The following is a 20,483-nucleotide window of genomic DNA, read 5'->3' on the forward strand; positions in this document are numbered from 1 at the left end:
CTGCAAAATGATGAATAGAATATGTAAGGTCTACATGCATTAAGAAAACACTATATGATAGCAGTCTTCTACAAGATCGGGCCTTCCAAACTCCTCATCCAAGGTTTGCAAGGCTTCTTGGTAGGCATCTTCCGTCTAGTAAGGCAGAAGTATCCACTTATTGTTTCTTTAGCTTCACTGTCGACGTATTTTCTCAGCCTATGGAGCTTCTCTATTGGCGAACCAAAACCTTGCACCAATTAGATAATTGTAGGCTACACGCCAGTCCGCGTATTGTATGATAGCCGTCGGCTATCCTTGGGGGGCTGTATATCATTGCTACCACGCTCGGGAAAAAGTTACTAGTTATGTACCAGGTCACAATAGATGATTTGTGAGTGTTGATTTTATTGTAGAGCCTAAAGTTGCAGTATTCTCAAATAATAAAGCTATCGATTTATATCGACTTTTAATTGGTTAGTTGAAAACTTATTAAATATGCAAACTGTAAAGCTTTAGTTACCAGCAAACTAAAAATGCCATCATAATTTCTGGCTTATTGTTACGAATATTTGCCTGCACTTTACTGAGTAAAGCTTTTTAGCACTTTCCATCAATGCTCTGGTAAAAACCTAGCATGCACTTGTAATGCGTGTTCCACACAACAACAACCTACTATTGTTTTGTCTAGTAAGTAGTTTAAAATTGAACCTTTGAAGGTTTTATATTAACATAAAAAGCAATGAGCCACCTTTTAAGGTTCTTTTATATTTGAGCCTACAAAAACATATTATGTATGATGGACGAATTGTAGAGGTTTGTTTTTAACTGTTTAACTGTCATTATGTACAGTAAGTGCTTATTTTGCTGTAAAAGATTGTATATGCTACTATTGTAGGTCTAGCATATTTCATTTACTATTAGCTTTTACTAAAAATTGGCTATTCTCAATTTTGTATCTCACAATGGAATGACTTATTGCCAGTTTGTTTATTTGTCAGAGTTAGTTTTGGTACGAGCTGATTTACGTCCAGTTGTTTACCAGAGTCAAGTGCAGTTGTTTACCAGAGTCGAGTGCAGTTGTTTACTAGAGTCAAGTGCAGTTGTTTACCAGAGTCAAGTGCAGTTGTTTACTAGAGTCAAGTGCAGTTGTTTACCAGAGTCAAGTGCAGTTGTTTACCAGAGTCAAGTGCAGTTGTTTACTAGAGTCAAGTGCAGTTGTTTACTAGAGTCAAGTGCAGTTGTTTACCAGAGTCAAGTGCAGTTGTTTACCAGAGTCAAGTGCAGTTGTTTACCAGAGTCAAGTGCAGTAGTTTACTAGAGTCAAGTGCAGTTGTTTACCAGAGTCAAGTGCAGTTGTTTACCAGAGTCAAGTGCAGTTGTTTACTAGAGTCAAGTGCAGTTGTTTACCAGAGTCAAGTGCAGTTGTTTACCAGAGTCAAGTGCAGTTGTTTACCAGAGTCATGTGCAGTTGTTTACTAGAGTCAAGTGCAGTTGTTTATCAGAGTTGAGTGCAGTTGTTTACTATAAAGTCTAGTGCAGTTGTTTACTAGAGTCAAGTGCAGTTGTTTACCAGACTCGAGTGCAGTTGTTTACTAGAGTCAAGTGCAGTTGTTTACCAGAGTCAATTGCAGTTGTTTACCAGAGTCAAGTGCAGTTGTTTACTAGAATCGAGTGCAGTTGTTTACTAGAGTCAAGTGCAGTTGTTTACCAGAGTCATGTGCAGTTGTTTACCAGAGTCAAGTGCAGTTGTTTACCAGAGTCAAGTGCAGTTGTTTACTAGAGTCAAGTGCAGTTGTTTACCAGAGTCAAGTGCAGTTGTTTATCAGAGTCAAGTGCAGTTGTTTACTAGAGTCAAGTGCAGTTGTTTACCAGAGTCAAGTGCAATTGTTTACCAGAGTCAAGTGCAGTTGTTTACCAGAGTCAAGTGCAGTTGTTTACCAGAGTCAAGTGCAGTTGTTTACTAGAGTCAAGTGCAGTTGTTTACTAGAGTCAAGTGCAGTTGTTTACCAGAGTCAAGTGCTGTTGTTTACTAGAGTCAAGTGCAGTTGTTTACCGAAGTCAAGTGCAGTTGTTTATCAGAGTCGAGCGCAGTTGTTTATCAGAGTTGATTGCAGTTGTTTATCAGAGTCAAGTGCAGTTGTTTACCAGAGTCAAGTGCAGTTGTTTACCAGAGTCAAGTGCAATTGTTTACCAGAGTCAAGTGCTGTTGTTTACTAGAGTCAAGTGCAGTTGTTTACCGAAGTCAAGTGCAGTTGTTTATCAGAGTCGAGCGCAGTTGTTTATCAGAGTTGATTGCAGTTGTTTATCAGAGTCAAGTGCAGTTGTTTACCAGAGTCAAGTGCAGTTGTTTACCAGAGTCAAGTGCAGTTGTTTACCAGAGTCAAGTGCAGTTGTTTACTAGAGTCAAGTGCAGTTGTTTACCAGACTCGAGTGCAGTTGTTTACTAGAGTCAAGTGCAGTTGTTTACCAGAGTCAATTGCAGTTGTTTACCAGAGTCAAGTGCAGTTGTTTACTAGAATCGAGTGCAGTTGTTTACTAGAGTCAAGTGCAGTTGTTTACCAGAGTCATGTGCAGTTGTTTACCAGAGTCAAATGCAGTTGTTTACCAGAGTCAAGTGCAGTTGTTTACCAGAGTCAAGTGCAGTTGTTTACTAGATTCAAGTGCAGTTGTTTACTAGAGTCAAGTGCAGTTGTTTACCAGAGTCAAGTGCTGTTGTTTACTAGAGTCAAGTGCAGTTGTTTACCGAAGTCAAGTGCAGTTTTTTATCAGAGTCGAGCGCAGTTGTTTATCAGAGTTGATTGCAGTTGTTTATCAGAGTCAAGTGCAGTTGTTTACCAGAGTCAAGTGCAGTTGTTTACCAGAGTCAAGTGCAGTTGTTTACTAGAGTCAAGTGCAGTTGTTTACCAGAGTCAAGTGCTGTTGTTTACTAGAGTCAAGTGCTGTTGTTTACCGAAGTCAAGTGCAGTTGTTTATAAGAGTCGAGCGCAGTTGTTTATCAGAGTTGATTGCAGTTGTTTATCAGAGTCAAGTGCAGTTGTTTACCAGAGTCAAGTGCAGTTGTTTACCAGAGTCAAGTGCAGTTGTTTACTAGAGTCAAGTGCAGTTGTTTACCAGACTCGAGTGCAGTTGTTTACTAGAGTCAAGTGCAGTTGTTTACCAGAGTCAATTGCAGTTGTTTACCAGAGTCAAGTGCAGTTGTTTACTAGAATCGAGTGCAGTTGTTTACTAGAGTCAAGTGCAGTTGTTTACCAGAGTCATGTGCAGTTGTTTACCAGAGTCAAATGCAGTTGTTTACCAGAGTCAAATGCAGTTGTTTACTAGAGTCAAGTGCAGTTGTTTACCGAAGTCAAGTGCAGTTGTTTACTAAAGTCAAGTGCAGTTGTTTACCAGAGTCAAGTGCAGTTGTTTACCAGAGTCAAGTGCAGTTGTTTATCAGAGTCGAGCGCAGTTGTTTATCAGAGTTGAGTGCAGTTGTTTATCAGAGTCAAGTGCAGTTGTTTACCAGAGTCAAGTGCAGTTGTTTACCAGACTCGAGTGCAGTTGTTTACTAGAGTCAAGTGCAGTTGTTTATCAGAGTTGAGTGCAGTTGTTTACTATAAAGTCTAGTGCAGTTGTTTACTAGAGTCAAGTGCAGTTGTTTACCAGACTCGAGTGCAGTTGTTTACTAGAGTCAAGTGCAGTTGTTTACCAGAGTCAATTGCAGTTGTTTACCAGAGTCAAGTGCAGTTGTTTACTAGAATCGAGTGCAGTTGTTTACTAGAATCAAGTGCAGTTGTTTACCAGAGTCATGTGCAGTTGTTTACCAGAGTCAAATGCAGTTGTTTACCAGAGTCAAATGCAGTTGTTTACCAGAATCAAATGCAGTTGTTTACCTGAGTCAAGTGCAGTGGTTTTGTGCATTCTTATTAACCTTTATGTCAGCCTGCAAACCGTTGGAGAGCAAATAACTCTCTCGCTCTCCTGGTAGTTGGTTACATAAATGGAATGTAAGTACTAACATGGGTTGCAAATCGCTGCCAGTTGACTGAGTTGATAGTCAGGTTTGCCTGTATTTGCCACTGCAGGTAAAAGGTCTCTCAACTTATATATTAGCCTTTTGTTTTAAATAGTCAAAGAGCTGTGACATTTGGCCTTCTTGAACAGGTAGTCTTTTATATGAGAAACATGGTGAGTTACAAAGTCTATGGAAGTTGCTAAAAATTTTACAAAAATCTTTTTTGGTGCTCAATCATTTATATAGTAGTAGAATCTATTACAATATAGTTTAATTAATATAATGCTTTTACAGATAAGATTGTTGTTTTTTAATTGATTGCATGCTTTTTCAGAACACTCCTTGGTTTTAAGGTTTCTTTTTTAAATAAACTATATGCTTTTAGTTAATAAATTTATTGGCTAGTAAAAATAACTTTCGTTTTTGGTGTTGAACTTTTGGTATCTATTTATTAAGTTGACACTGAATGTGATGTGATGTACTCATATCCTGTTTTAGGTGTGGTTTACAGGAAAGACATTTAAAAGTTTAGATATTAATGTATTCATAGCACTAGTGCTACAGCTTTTTGTTATCAAATCGCGACTTTATCCCTTTTTTAATAAAGTGTGACTTGACTAAGATTGTCAATTAGGGCCATAATTGCTCCGTATATGCTGTTGATCAAAGAATGTGTTGTAGCCAGTGATGAATAGAGATGGGGTCAGCAGTCTTGCCTTTAGTGCTCTTCCTGAGCACTTCTCTACTGGTTGGTTCTGGGAAAATTAGTCGGGACACAGTAGACGGACGGCATCTGCTGGTGCCCCGAGGCAAATATTTCCAATACTCTCTCGCTAAAAATGAGACGGTAAGTTGTACTTGTCAATTTGTAGCTTAATTAACTGCAAATGAGATAGGCCAAAGTGATGGGTTTTGCTAAAATTAAACGCTATTTCCACATTGTTGTTCCACATAATTTCCGATATTCCCTAGTATGTTCCTTTATATGTTTGCATAGCTGTGTCACGTAGACAACTGGAAGATTATTATCATTCTACCACAGGCTCTATCTATTCTGCTTTTTAGAGGTTCACACTGGCAGCAATCTTTTTTTTTAACCATTACAAAAGCTTGTATCTTTTCACCTCAGCGTATTGTTGGTCATTTCAGTTTCAGCATTCCTATTAACTTGCCCAAACTTTGACTAGTTCTTATGCCTAAGATTGTGACTAAGAGTGTTAGGGTTGTCATCTATAAATGCTTTACAGGTGGAATTTGTTAAAAGGATTGAAGGAGGGCCTCCTTGGATATATTATGACGAGGCGTGTCATTGCCTTCGAGGTGTTCCTCCGGATAATTTGGAGTTGGCTCATCACACTCAGGTTTCTCTTATTTGTTATCAATTCAATGCTACAGCCTTATTTGTAGAGTGTAGCCGAGTGGCCGACTGTCCTTTTGGCTAACTACAAAAGTAAGAAAACATATTGCCACAGTATTGCTAAGTCAGAAAAATCTGTTAGTGCCGTGCTCTGTCTTGTCTGAAACCTCATGAGTATTGCGCAGCTCATATAGTTTCGCAATACTATTTAGTCTAATGAACCATTAGTGTGATTATAGAATGTGGATTTAGAAGCAGCTAAAGTTGCATCAAATTATAGAGAGTTATTGATTACTGTAAAAATGATAACATCGAGGCGAATCCAATCAAAATTTCACTCATTTATCTATTCGTGTTCAACCAATGACTTTAGTTCAATCAGTATATTGCATTAGCACAGGCCATCAGGGAGTCAGGTAAACATAATATTCTAGCCTGGCAGCCTTCGATGAAGAGAACCAGCAGCTGATTGTCGAAATGCGAGCTGTTGCCTTTGTCACTAAGCGTAGCACTTGTCACTATAGTTTTATGCCTACTCACTACTAGATCAGCTACTAGCCTGTAGCTATGAAGGGATGTTGATCAGTCAATTTAAAACGCGATTGAAAATATGCAGCAGATACTCCTACAACATAAATAATCCACTCTGAGAACATTTACATTATAGGGATTTTATGTTTATATGAACTGTGAAATATATGCATATTCCGTAGTTCATTCCAAAATCATCCCGAACTCACCCTTTCAGCACTTCAAAAAGGAAAAAAACTAAACCTCATTTTTTAATTTCATGTACAGTAACGGTGAACCATTGGTTTATGTCAAAAACTTTATTTATCACTTTCACTTAGTTTAGAGTATTACGGAAATTTTGTGTTAAGTTAAGGGAACCTTTAAACTTAAGATTTAAATTGACACTTTCAATATTAATTAAAATCGATCAATTTCTTCATATTCTTCTAGTCAGCAATGTCTACGATGGAAAGAAGAAAATTTAAAGGTGTTGCGTATGTCTAAAATAAACAAAAATATATTCACTAGAGTAAGAGCAGCATCTGTCCGTCATTTTGTCCAAAGCTGGGGTTAGAGGTTAGGATGGAAGATTGATTTCAACGAGATTCAATGAGATTTTAATTTGTGTCATTCGGATTGATTGACCGGCTCAAAGTATTTCTGAATATGTAATTTTCTAGCTACTTACTCTCTTTATCGGTATACCTGACGGTCTCTCAAAGCGCTAGATTATGATGGCCTCAATATATACAATAGTTATGTCTCTATATGCCGTTGTATCTTCGGGTGAGCTAAAAGAGAAAACGATATTTTCAAGGCTAATTATGGAGCTCCCAAATTTGAAAACTTGCGCCGACTTGGCGTTTTGCGATATATAGAATTTCTTATGTAACACAAAGCAAAAACTGTACATTAATTCTTTATGTTAGGTGAAATTTATGTTGTAGGTTTATGCTATAGAAGGTTTATGTTGTAGAAGCTTCTACTGTAATCAGAGTTAACTGTATAATGGTAGTCCATTACATATTGTGTTGCAGTGTATTGCGCACAGTTGTATCACTGTATTTATTTTAAACAAATGATGGATAACAACCCATCACTTGATAATTACCAGTTTAGTAACTTATAGCACCACCTCATTTTTACTCTTCCTTCTTTCTCTTCCAATTACAAGGTGATAGAGGTAAAGTTTATGGAATTAGTACAGAATGGTGCTAGCAACAGATCAACTCATAGCATTGTACAGAGTAGAGCTAGTAACAGATCAACTGATAACATTGTATATAGTAGAGCTAGTAATAGATAAACTGATAACATTGTATACAGTAGAGTTAGTAACAGATCAACTGATAACATTGTATACAGTAGAGTTAGTAACAGATCAACTGATAACATTGTGTACAGTAGAGTTAGTAACAGATCAACTGATAACATTGTATATAGTAGACCTAGTAACAGATCAACTGATACCACTGTATATAGTAGAGCTAGTAACAGATCAACTGATAACATTGTACAGAGTAGAGCTAGTAACAGATCAACTGATAACATTGTATATAGTAGAGTTAGTAACAGATCAACTGATAGCATTGCATATAGCAGAGTTAGTAACAGATCAACTGATAGCATTGTATACAGTAGAGCTAGTAACAGATAAACTGATAGCATTGTATATAGTAGAGCTAGTAACAGATCAACTGATACCATTGTATGTAGCAGAGTTAGTAACAGATCAACTGATAGCATTGTATATAGCAGAGTTAGTAACAGATCAACTGATAGCATTGTATATGGTAGAGTTACTAACAGATCAACTTATAGCATTGTATATAGCAGAGTTAGTAGCAGATCAACTGATAGCATTGTATATAGTAGAGCTAGTAACAGATCAACTGATAGCATTGTATGTAGCAGAGTTAGTAACAGATCAACTGATAGCATTGTATATAGCAGAGTTAGTAACAGATCAACTGATAACATTGTATACAGTAGAGTTAGTAACAGATCAACTGATAGCATTGTATATAGTAGAGTTAGTAACAGATCAACTGATAGCATTGTATATAGCAGAGTTAGTAACAGATCAACTGATAACATTGTACAGAGTAGAGCTAGTAACAGATCAACTGATAGCATTGTATATAGTAGAGTTAGTAACAGACCAACTGATAACATTGTATATAGAAGAGCTAGTAACATATCAACTGATAACATTGTATATAGTACAGCTAGTAACAGATCAACTGATAGCATTGTATATAGTAGAGCTAGTAACAGATAAACTGATAGCATTGTATGTAGTAGAGCTAGTAACAGATAAACTGATAGCATTGTATATAGTAGAGTTAGTAACAGATCAACTGATAGCATTGTATACAGTAGAGTTAGTAACAGATAAACTGATAACATTGTATATAGTAGAGTTAGTAACAGATCAACTGATAGCATTGTATACAGTAGAGTTAGTAACAGATCAACTGATAACATTGTATATAGTAGAGCTAGTAACAGATCAATCGATCGCATTGTATACAGTAGAGCTAGTAACATAAACTTACTGATATTCTAACCTAGCTTGGCTGGGATGACTTCAGGCAGACCATATAATTTGGTTAATATTTGTCTGTTGTAGATAATAACAACTAACCAGCAATGCATTCACTGTCACACACTAACTTTAATCCTGGAGGTATAAGGCACTGACCATCTCCCAGATGTAATAACAGCTATGTATACCCGGTTTAAGGCACAAGACAACCCTATATCCGTTGTTCTTCGATTTGGTCGTCCAGCAATTTTAAAGAATGAGCAGAGGGTAAGCGTTTGTGTAGAGATCAACTTCATATTTATAGCTATAACTTTATGTTTATAGATATGATTATTCTCTGTACACTAGAGCTGCTCACTGCAAGTCCTTGTTTATAACTGCCACTCATTCCAACCCGCTTATGCCGATGGCTTTTTATTTTATTGCTGAGCATTTCTAGCCTATGTCACTAATTGTTGAGGAGAGTCAGCCCAAAACAGCTTTGTCTGAGTACATAGTTATACAAGATAGAAATTGTCTTCACTAACCCATATTTGATGTCAAATATTTTGTGTTATTTAGTGTTTCAGGGTCAGGCAGCGTGTAGATAGTGCTCGGGCACTGCTTAGGTGTGCCGGGTTCCAATCTACATGTATATAGCATGTTAGTCAACCTTTATTCTGACAAGTCCCGTCACACCAAGCGGAGAACTTTTATAAAATTGCTTTTATTTTTTATCTGTTTACCACAGTTGTATGATCTGTTCACCACAGTTGTATGATCTGTTCACCACAGTTGTATGATCTGTTCACCACAGTTGTATGATCTGTTTACCACAGTTGTATGATCTGTTCACCACAGTTGTATGATCTGTTCACCACAGTTGTATGATCTGTTCACCACAGTTGTATGATCTGTTCACCACAGTTGTATGATCTGTTCACCACAGTTGTATGATCTGTTTGACCTTCATTTACGGTGAGTTATCCAACAGCTGACATTTGACACAATAGACTTCATCTGTTCTCTAATGCCTACTGCTAACAATGTTGCTAAGTTCTCTAGAAAATACTCGCTATCAATTGCAGCTGCGCTAGCCAATGCGACTGGCACACTCTAGTAATGCATCGCTACTGTTCACAGGTGCTTTTGTTGAAAGATCTAGCTGAACAGCTAAACATAGACATCGGACTGCTCAAGATGTCTCCCCGTATGTCGTATGTCAATGTTATGCAGTCTGGTGCGGGGGAGACAATCTCCAGTGATGCGCTATTAGAGAGGACAGTTGATGTTTCATGGTTTCTGGCGTGCAATGAACAAGTAAGTATAGATTTAGTGCTACAAGTGTTTTCTCTTCATGGAAATACTTGTATGCCCTCAGTATGTATCCCTTGCGTATCAACTTGACAATCAGTTGTCAGTAAAATGTATTATTTTGTTATTCTATATAAACGGAGAAATTTAAATAACGAATGACTTATAAGAGATGTTTACTGAGTACTGAACCAAGATCAGACTTGCTAAAATTCTATTTCAAAAAGCTCAAATTAATTTATTCACATTAAAGACTATAAAGTTTATCTTCATTCCATGTTGGATAGTATCACACAGAGTCTTGTAGTTAATATTTTTCAACAAGTGGTCATCGTAGTTTGTTAATATATTAATTATTTAACTAACGAAAACTTTTATAGATTCTCTTTCATCTTCCTTTCACCTTGTTGTGTAAGTCTAAAAGAACACAAACCGCAGCCATGTGTGCCGGTAGAAATATGCTGTAGAGGGAGAACAACTCCATCTTATGTTATGCACAATAATGAGTCAACAATTACCTTCACAGTTGTTTTCTTCAATGGATGCAACTCTAGATGACCTTTATATGAACTCTAAATGACCCTTTGAAGGTTTAAATCTCATATAATTTTAGTAATTACTAGCAACTATGCAAGTATTCGCAGTGTAATCTCAGCCCATTGCTTCATGTAGAAATTATGGAGTCGTCTTTTCTCAGACACCGAATATTATTATTCAAAGAATTCACCAGCAGCTAGTAGACACAGACTAGTTACATGCCGGCAGCAACGACAGCACTTGCTGCTTTAGCTATTAAAAACAATAATTGCCTAACACTGACTTACTATAAAATGACGGCGTTGCCTGTCTTAGTATGTTGATGGGTATGCTGCCGGTCCAGGAGGGCCAGCTGGTGCTTTTGGTCCGTGTGACCCTTTAGCCCCTACTGGTTTAGGTGGTCCTTGCTTGTCACGTGGAACCCAATGCCCTAAATCGATCATAGCAGATGTTTATCAAATCTGTTCATTTGGTTTCACTAACTTGCATGAGCATGATATTGCAACCAAAAAATATTTGGTTTCAAAATGAAAAAATCAGTTTATATATTTGGAGTCAATAATATGAACAAGCAGGTTGAACAACGCCCAACATTGACCAACCCATCTCAATCTCTCAGGCTTTACAGCCTGAATTTTTCTGGGGTGTTTCAAAACTGGCTACGCTCTGCAACTATATACATGTATAACAAACACGTTAAGTGACTATCGCAAACTCTCACCTATAAAAAGATGGTGATACTTGCCTGCTAAAATATGAGAATATTAATGTTCAACATCTTTAAATCGTTGGCCTAACGATTGTTATTGTACAGCAAGTCGTTAATAAAAGTTTTTAAAGCATTATTTTATACTAGGCATCAAGCATATCATGCTGAATTTTATTATTATACTTTTATTATTACTATATTATTTATTATTATAAGGTTTTAAAGATTCCTTATGACATGACTAACCGTTAAGAATATACAAGCTAACTCCGAAAAACATTAGAATTAAAGAATGGGTAGACAATTTTAAAATGATGGCCATCTATGGAAGTCTTGAGTTACATGTTAATTTGCTTGTGAGACAGAATTGAATGGCTACTCCCTGATCAGTTTATAATACAGAGTTATTGATTGGCTACTGCTTGACTAGTTTACAATACAGAGTAATCGATTGGCTACTGCTTCACTAGTTTATAATACAGAGTAATCGATTGGCTACTGCTTCACTAGTTTACAATACAGAGTGATCGATTGGCTAGTGCTCATAAGCTAGCCTATAGTTCAGCTTTACTCTAACTAGTTAGTTGTTTAACACTTTTCTACAGAAAACACCCAAAACTTGAGCTATTTCAGTGTATCACATGAATTGCTCTATGCTTTCACTATAGAATGCTTTATGCTATCACTATGGAATGCTTTATGCTTTCACTATGGAATGCTTTATGCTATCACTAGGACTTGCTTTATGCTATCACTAGGACTTGCTTTACGCTATCACTAGGACTTGCTTTACGCTATCACTAGGACTTGCTTTACGCTATCACTAGGACTTGTTTTACGCTATCACTAGGACTTGCTTTATGCTATCACTATTACTTGCTTTATGCTATTGCAAAAAAACGCAATCAAGCTTGGCGACTTTGGTCTGCTAACACAAGATAATAGAAAATGGAGACGTTATATAGCTCCAGCTTTGCTCATACCTGATGGGCCTTGTGCTCCCCAACTTCCTTTTGGACCCCAAAGTCCGCAAGCTCCTTGAGGTCCTGTTGCTCCTGGTTGTCCTGATTACCAAAACAAAATATTACATGATTGTTGTTGTTCATGATTTGAAATGAACTGTGTTTGTGAAAGCATTTAAAATATGGGAAAGGGAAAGCTAAGATGAGCTAAGTTTATATAAAGCGACGCTGTCTAACAGCATCAACGGTGCTTAGAACACTCAAGAGCTGCTTTACTAGATGCCAATCATATGTTCAAATAATGAATGAAGGGCGGAGATAAATAGGAAATGCTATGAGCAAATGGAGACTGTAGACTACTAAATAATGAAGTAGTAGCCGTAGTAATACTACTACGGCTACTACTACCATGGCTACTACTACACCAAATGTTACTGCTCATGTTGGTGATGTTCATTTTTGCTGTCGTGGGAAAAACTGGATACAATACATAGCCTTAGCCAACACTTTATTACTGGCACTAAAAACCACTATTACACACAATTATGCCCATTGCTGTTCAGGTATACAATGGGTCGAAAAAAGGTTACCATTTGGAATTCTTGCAGGAAAAAATAGTTGATGAGATTTGACACATGATGCCACATGATGAGTTGAGCTTACGATAGTAGTAGTAGTACTAGTAGTGAACATTTGGATACATCAGCAGTGTGTGTTTCTATGATGTTGAAGTACGCTCACAGTAAATTTCTTCTCACTAATTTACCGAAGCAAAATAGTGTCGAATGCGTTCGGATTTCCCTACTTCTATGGTTCATTGTGGAAGCAACTCTGAATCCATTTGAAGCATTAAAGTGCAGTGATTGTTGCTTCGATGCCAAATGTGCTGGTGCTCATTAAAGTTTAATAATACTGTAGTTGTAATAATAATAATTATCTAATTTGTTTGACAGGCTGACCTATTACAATAAGTTTTCATATTTAAAACTAATCAAAATGTAAAACTGTCTCCTTATTGTAGAGCAATGAGTTACACTCATACAACCTGCAGTCACTTGCCCTGGTTGTCACTTGCCGTATAAGTTACCTACAAAAGGTGTTTGAGAGACATGCAGTTGAAACAGATGTCGAGTACAACAGGAAGCTTGTGGTGCTGTCTATTATCTCATCGAAGGCATTAAAAGGATGATGAGCTGGTTGGGCAGGTGCTAGCTCTCGTCAAGGGTTATACTTTATTGTTTGTACCATATTACTCACTGTGGTTTCGTTGTGCGGATGTTGTAGATTTGGAATTGTGCGCACATAGAGTTACTGCGCGCTGAGTGTTTCAACGAACATCCGTATGGTGTGGATTAATGCAGGCGCTTTGCTAAACATGGTGAAGAATTCTACGCAAAGGTCATAGTGGCGCCGCACTCCTGTCTCGTTTAGCCGTGCGCTTCGAAATAGGAATGGAAAATATGAAAAGTATGGAAAATGTTTTAAATGGAATAGCTTACGTTGAACTTTCTTGTACATGGTTCGTAAGTGCTGCTTGCTGTGAAGGCGTGAAACACTTGGAAAAGTTTGTATGTAACAAAACTCGCTTGACTTGCGGATTTTTCCGGTTTCTATCTTTCAGACGTCGCAAACCTGCCTATTAGCCGCATAGTGGAAACATTTTGATTATAGATTCCTATGGCAGGCGTTTATCACCAGCGTTTTCTTACCAACCAATGATTAAGTTTGATACATGACTGATGATGTTGCTCCAACCAATGAATAAGTTTGATACATGACTGATTCTGTTGCTCCAATCAATGAATAAGTTTGATACATAAGAGATTCTGTTGCTCCAACCAATGAATAAGTTTGATACATAAGTGATTCTGTTGCTCCAACCAATGAATAAGTTTGATACACAAGTGATTCTGTTGCTCCAACCAATGAATAAGTTTGATATATAAGTGATTCTGTTGCTCCAACCAATGAATAAGTTTGATATATAAGTGATTCTGTTGCTCCAACCAATGAATAAGTTTGATACATAAGTGATTCTGTTGCTCCAACCAATGAATAAGTTTGATACACAAGTGATTCTGTTCCTCCAACCAATGAATATTATGCTATTCTATTGTTGGAGACTACTATGCTAAGAATACTACGATTGCCGACTATCTTATCCTTCGTTCTTTCGTGACATCATTTCATTGTTGTCAGCCATCTTTATGAACAATTTTATCATTAAAAACATGAAGGTTTTGAAATGAAGTTTTGAAAACGATGCTTTGGTTTGCAATCTTTTACTATAGTATCAAAACAACATCAAAAAGTACTATTAAACATAAGAATAACGATCATTTTCTACAAATATGGTGGCTTTTTTATGAACGAGCGCATGTGCAAACGGCTTGATGACGTCAAAAAACGATGGATTGTTTTGTTATTAAAGGTTGACTTGCAACAAAATTCACATTATAGTTATTTGGTATCAAAAGATTCACCATGTCTTACTCTGTTGTGTTGCAGGTGCCACATATGTGGAAATGTGATTACAAGCTCTTAAAAGCTCAAAAACGAAAAGCCGCCGTAGATTGGAATCTCTTTATTTCTCTGACACAGTCATGAAATTTGGTTATCGTCTTGTCACGTGATGTTCTCCTGTGAATTGAAAGGGCAATAAAAAGCTCAATATAAAACTTATCGTAGCACTAGTTTATGACAAACACTTCGGGTTCTACCGAAGACCCCGTATCAAATATAGATGCTCGCTACTTTACAGTTTTGTTCCGGTTTGGTCTAATCGGCAAGTCGTAATCTGATCACGTGACCCAATACTTCGCAAATAATTTCTGCAGGACTTTTCGATTATTACAAGTGACAACAGGCTCGTCATGATTATCAGATAATGATATGTACTCCTTCAAGCTAAGGCTAAAAAATTAAACAAGTTTTTACGGTAAGTTATAAGATATCACTGCTAAAAGTGACAGCATTATGATAAAACAGACGCGTAAGAACAATAGACATAGTTTTATTGGATGTGTGAAGTATATTTGTGAAAATATTTTGACGAATAAGGTTGCAAGAAAGTGTAAACAGAAACCATCTCCCACAACTACATCACATTTGAGCCGTTTTGTAAAGCGAATCCAAACTACGGCGGTCTCGTGTGGCTGCGATTAACTGTTCGCTTTTGAGCTTTTAAGAGCTTGTAATCACATTCACACATATTTTGCACCTACAACACAACAGAGTAAGACATGGCGAATCTTTTCATATCAAATAACTGTAATGTGAATTTGGTTGCAAGTCAACCTTTAACTTTTAGGGTGTTACCACCATAAAGGTGCATTCATACCATTGACGGAGTACAACATGGAATTGACCCATCATATCTTGTAATAGCACAGGAAGTGCAATGGTGGTGTATTTGTTCACCCAAAAGATCAATTAAAAATAGCATTAGCTGTGTATACACCAGGACAATTTAAAATCAATACTAATAAGTAATTACTAATTACTATAATTATCATGCATACATGTACATGGCATGTAGCAACAGAGTGACTCTCTTTTGTATTTATGTTGAGAAGCAGTCAATATGGAATGACTGGCGATGTGATATTTCATTGGTTAAAAAGGGTGACACATTTTTATCGTCGGATTTAGAATTGGTTAAATATGAAGTTGTTAAAAAACGTAATTCAAATCGTATACAGGCTAGGGGCCTTTTCAACTCCAACTCTCTCAGAGAAAACACAACTCCGACAAATCATTTAAAGTGGGCTCACACCTTCAACCGTTCTGGTATAAAATTATGCTAATGTGTCGTATTGTCTCATTTCAAGCGACACTTCTTGCTGCTCTTAATACCAATATGGCTGAAGAATGAACTATGGAGTCTGTTTTCTGTTCGTATGCGCATAATCTTGTAATTATTTAGAAAGTAAAGTAAAAGGTATAAGCTCAGATCAATATTTCAAATGCTGATCATTCTTGCACTAGTTAGCTTCTTATGTACACGTTATGATTTCTTCTCTCACATGTCAGGAGTAGGAGACTTTCTAGTGCTGTAGAGAAATGCTTACCGACATAAAACCTACCGTAAAACCTCTAATTGCACACCAACTTTATTTGAATGCCATCTCTATTTGACCTCCATTTTGACATTGTTTGATCTTTACAAACCCATAATAACAGGTGATCAGTGAAATTGTCTTCAAAATCGTACTAATAATGACTCGGTTACATATATAACAACTAATTATTTTGTTGTTTTTGTTCGTATCGAAGTCTGTGTTTACATTTACAATGGAATCTGTACTATTAGTTTTAGGCTAAAATTTGTGCTTAGAACCTATGTAAAATACAATTTTTAATACAATTTTAAAAGTTTTGCTTTTAAAAAATTTTTTTTGACACTAATATCAGCTAATACAGTTCAGCAGTGCAGAAGAATAGTTGAGGTCAGGAGAAACTGGAGGGTATTGAACAGCCAGAAGATGTTTGTTCCATCGGAAGCAACAATCAGTTCGCAACTAGCCGAGCAAAAGATGCAGATGGTAGATTATTATATAACTTATAAATTTGCAGATTTATATCATATTATTTGATAGCGTCATTGCTGTTAGCTAAACTCAACTTAAAATCGATTGACACTCATAACACCTGTTCTATTGTAAATAAAGAGCCAGCTTTAGCTGCAAACTGTAGCAAACATATCAATGAGGGCAATGAGATTTTATGCAGCACTGTTAAAAATAGTTATAAAATACAAATATGCCTTCAAATTTAGAAAAAAAATTGAAAGCTCCAACAAATTGCAAAGCATGTCACAAGCTATAAATATTAATTGCAAGCAATAGGTATCAAATAGTAATAATATTTCTGTCTCCTAGTGCAAATTTACTTAGATATCTAAGACAAGTTGGAGGGGAGTTAGCAGATTTCTCGCACCTCAAAAAGTTAATGTTGCTCCTCCCAAAGGAGAGTGCGAAATATAGGCGGTAAAACCATTAAAAAAATACGTTAAACTTTTCTTCCCAAAATTCTAACGATGTGTTCGAAAAAATACAGCGCCACTTCTATTTGACCGCCACTATAGGGAAAGGGTCAAAAAATAGAGCATCATGATGGTCAAATAGAAATTTTACGGTAGTTTCAAGTACTTGGGCTCACCTACCTATGTAAATTTTATTATCAGTTGTCTCTACAATAACAAGACAACTCCAATAACTTCAAACATTTTGATACTGTAACATAAACTTGTATTGGTCTTCCCACCGTTATTAATTGACATGCATGACTGCATATGTGTGTTTGCATAGTCTGAGCAGTGCAACACTTTTAGTCAATTCTGCATATTTGGAGTTATTCTATGGTATAAAAGACAACTCTCAGAAAACCTCTGTTGCTGTGGTTTTGTTGCATAGACAGGTATTTGCAGCTAGTGGTTTTATAATTGGTTTACACTATTTAATTGACTTCATGACTCTGAATTGAAATGTAGAGCTTCGTATTTCCCGCAGTGTATAATCTTTCAAAGCAGACAGTTTTTATAACGTAGCTGTAATTTTAAATGCAGTTTTACTCTTCACTCATGTGAGTAGAATGTGAAGATGATAACCATTAATAAAATATTTTAATGATCTTGGTTAGTTTTACATTATAATATAAATTATTAGATATATCTTATAATATATATTTAGCAGTAAGATTTGGTAACATAACACTGTAGAACTATGTAATATATTTCATTTAATTCATAGTATGATATTTGTTAATTGATTTTATTACAATGCATATGTAAAGTAGCATATTGTAACTCAGTATACATAGTTTATAATAAACATGATTCAATTAATATTATAGCATTTATCGGTAGAGGTATATTATAGTACGTCCATAGAAGAGTTGCGAGGACACAGTAAACCTCTACTAGCAGTTGAATAATACCACCGGTGCATTCTTTCCAGTCTCTTCATGGTTTTAGCCGACCTTTCACGACATTGGACAAGTTTGTGACGTTGCATGAGCACATTGGAAAGGCAACACCCAGCATTGTCAGCTTGTTCAGCAAGTCAAGTCGGGTGCAGTCAATAACCAGGAATGAGGAGTTTATGCAAGAGCAGGTAACTCCTTACACACTAGAAGAATTATTAACTCTTTCACTACAGAGGCTTTTGCTCTTTCTGGTAGGAATGTTTAATATTACTTTTAGGTTAGTGAAACCAGCTGCGAAAGAAAAACGCTTTCGTTTTCAAAGTTTTCTTAAATACAGACTCCCATTCTCCGATATAAGGATGGAGTTACCAGTAATATTTTAGGCCTAATGTTAAGGAATTTACTAGCAGAAATTCATATAGGTCACTCTACAAATTTTGTTTTTATCTCCTAAATCCAAATTAAACCAATTTAGGTACTAATATTAGGCTGTCCTTACCGCGTAAAATGAAAACTAACTGGTTTTCCTATTGCCGAATGATAAGCTAATATCTTAAATTTATTGCAACAAAGTTTTAGGTGGATCTGTCAATTCCGTTAACTCAGTGGTCCGTGAGCAATGTTTTTGTATACGTACTAATGTGAGTCTTTTATATAGGTACAAATGTGAGTCTTTTGTGTATGTACTAATGTGAGTCTTTTATATAGGTACAAATATGAGTCTTTTGTGTATGTACTAATGTGAGTCTTTTATATAGGTACTAATATGAGTCTTTTGTGTATGTACTAATGGGAGTCTTTTGTGTATGTACTAATGTGAGTCTTTTATATAGGTACCAATGTGAGTCTTTTGTGTATGTACTAATGTGAGTCTTTTATATAGGTACCAATGTGAGTCTTTTGTGTATGTACTAATGTGAGTCTTTTGTATAGGTATTAATGTGGGTCATTATAACGGCTTTCCATAGCGAAAGAGTTAATTTAAGAGGTTCATCAGTTTGTATTCCTCTCTTTAGCATAAAAGAACCATTTGTGTGAAGTGTGGTTACACCCAGCTTGTTTTCTTGTACTAGAGCCTAATAGTTATCATATATTATAAAACTTATAACATATGAAAATACGTATATAACAACAAATTTTCTATTTTGTTTTATGTTGTAAGACATTGTAACAATTTATAAGATATGCTTTATTGTATATAATGCTATTGTATATAAAATGTTTCTTTTATCTTAAAATATATAATATTAATTATTTTAATAGCATAATTTATACTAAGAAATAATGTATGGTATATAAAAAGCGAATGCTATTTAATAAATTACAAGGTAAAATTGTTTATAGAAAGGATTCTATTATCCCGCAACCAAACACGAGCGAAGCGATTGTTTGGGAGCTTTATGATAAATAGATATGTGCACGCAACACACGAAAATTATTCATGAACGGCTGAACCAAACCCTTGTGCCCAAATCTCATCAACAAATTTAACCATCGGTTTTTTTTAACCATCGGAGTCATTTAAGTATAATAACGATACAAAACTCATATAAACCTACTGTATTTAAATATGTTACCAAGTCTTTATCATTTGTAGACAATATTCTAAAACTAACTCATCTGATCGGATTATACATAAATAGACAGATTAATTTGGCCTAAAGTCGCAATAAAAACTTGACAAGCCTTTTTTAATCAAAGTTAGGACTAGCAAACGAAAGGCCGATAAGGCCGTGCAACAGAGAGTAGAACCATCAAGTTGTGCGCATTTAACGAGAAAAGCGTGCACATTTCACTAGTCTATGGCATTGTCCGATTGCCGAAGGTTTCTGTAATTAACGTAGAAGTACTGAAAAGTAATCTTTTCTTTTTTGCCAATTTTCAAGTAAGTGAGATTTTGGACATTTATAATGAGTTCTTTGATACTCCAACTGATGTCCAAAGCAGTGAAAGTAAAGGAAATGACCATGATATTTTTCTAACGATTTTTATAAGATTTTTACAATACTTAATTATAAGAATAATTATTCGACTATTAAAAAAAATGTGACAAACTTAGATAATTTTGTAAAGAGTTGCGATGCATTGGCAATGCGTCCAATTCTAACCCCTGATGATAGTTACAACAAAGTTTAGAGCTCAGCTATGTTTACTGTCTACGCCGGGAGATTATTCTTTAATTTTATGTCCTAATTATTCTCCCATTTTTTTCAAGAAAAAAGCCAACAACTCTAATTATTTACAGATTTTAACCGTTCGCGGAGTGTCTAGCCGTGAATTTTTAACATGGTTTGAAAGTATCATGCTGTAGTGTATAGATTATCCTAAATAATTTATTGTTTGTGGTGAATATACACATTTAAGCTTGAGTTGTCACACCTTGGCCAATTAAGTTTTTGAAGGTGCAACCGTTTTAGAAAGTATGTACCTTTCTAAAAAGAAAGGTACATACTTTCTAACAACGGTATTAGCAACAACACCTTGCTGTTGTTAGTAATAGGAAAAATTTCACAAGTTCAGAAGTAGTTACAGTTAGATTGATCTACAAGGTCTCATACTGACAAGTGCTAGGAGGTTCTGCCATGGTTTTTAAGCTTACAACATTTTAAGATACTTTCATGAACATCAAATATTCCTATATGTTTTGATTTTTACGTTTTGAA

General features: G+C 35.9%; 1 protein-coding gene across 1 annotated transcript in view; it reads left to right on the top strand.

The window, feature by feature from the left end:
* Window positions 1–4,673: 4,673 nt before the first annotated feature.
* LOC137404075 (uncharacterized) overlaps window positions 4,674–20,483 on the top strand; it is a 47,386-nt gene continuing 31,576 nt past the window's right edge. Inside the window, exons 1-5 of the mRNA XM_068090232.1 lie at window positions 4,674–4,823; window positions 5,224–5,337; window positions 8,593–8,661; window positions 9,650–9,693; window positions 17,870–18,008. Of these exons, the coding sequence (XP_067946333.1) occupies window positions 4,674–4,823; window positions 5,224–5,337; window positions 8,593–8,661; window positions 9,650–9,693; window positions 17,870–18,008 (516 nt within the window). The remainder of the gene's footprint in view (window positions 4,824–5,223; window positions 5,338–8,592; window positions 8,662–9,649; window positions 9,694–17,869; window positions 18,009–20,483) is intronic.

Source organism: Watersipora subatra, chromosome 9 (assembly GCF_963576615.1).
Source record: "Watersipora subatra chromosome 9, tzWatSuba1.1, whole genome shotgun sequence".
NCBI classification, from domain to species: domain Eukaryota; kingdom Metazoa; phylum Bryozoa; class Gymnolaemata; order Cheilostomatida; family Watersiporidae; genus Watersipora; species Watersipora subatra.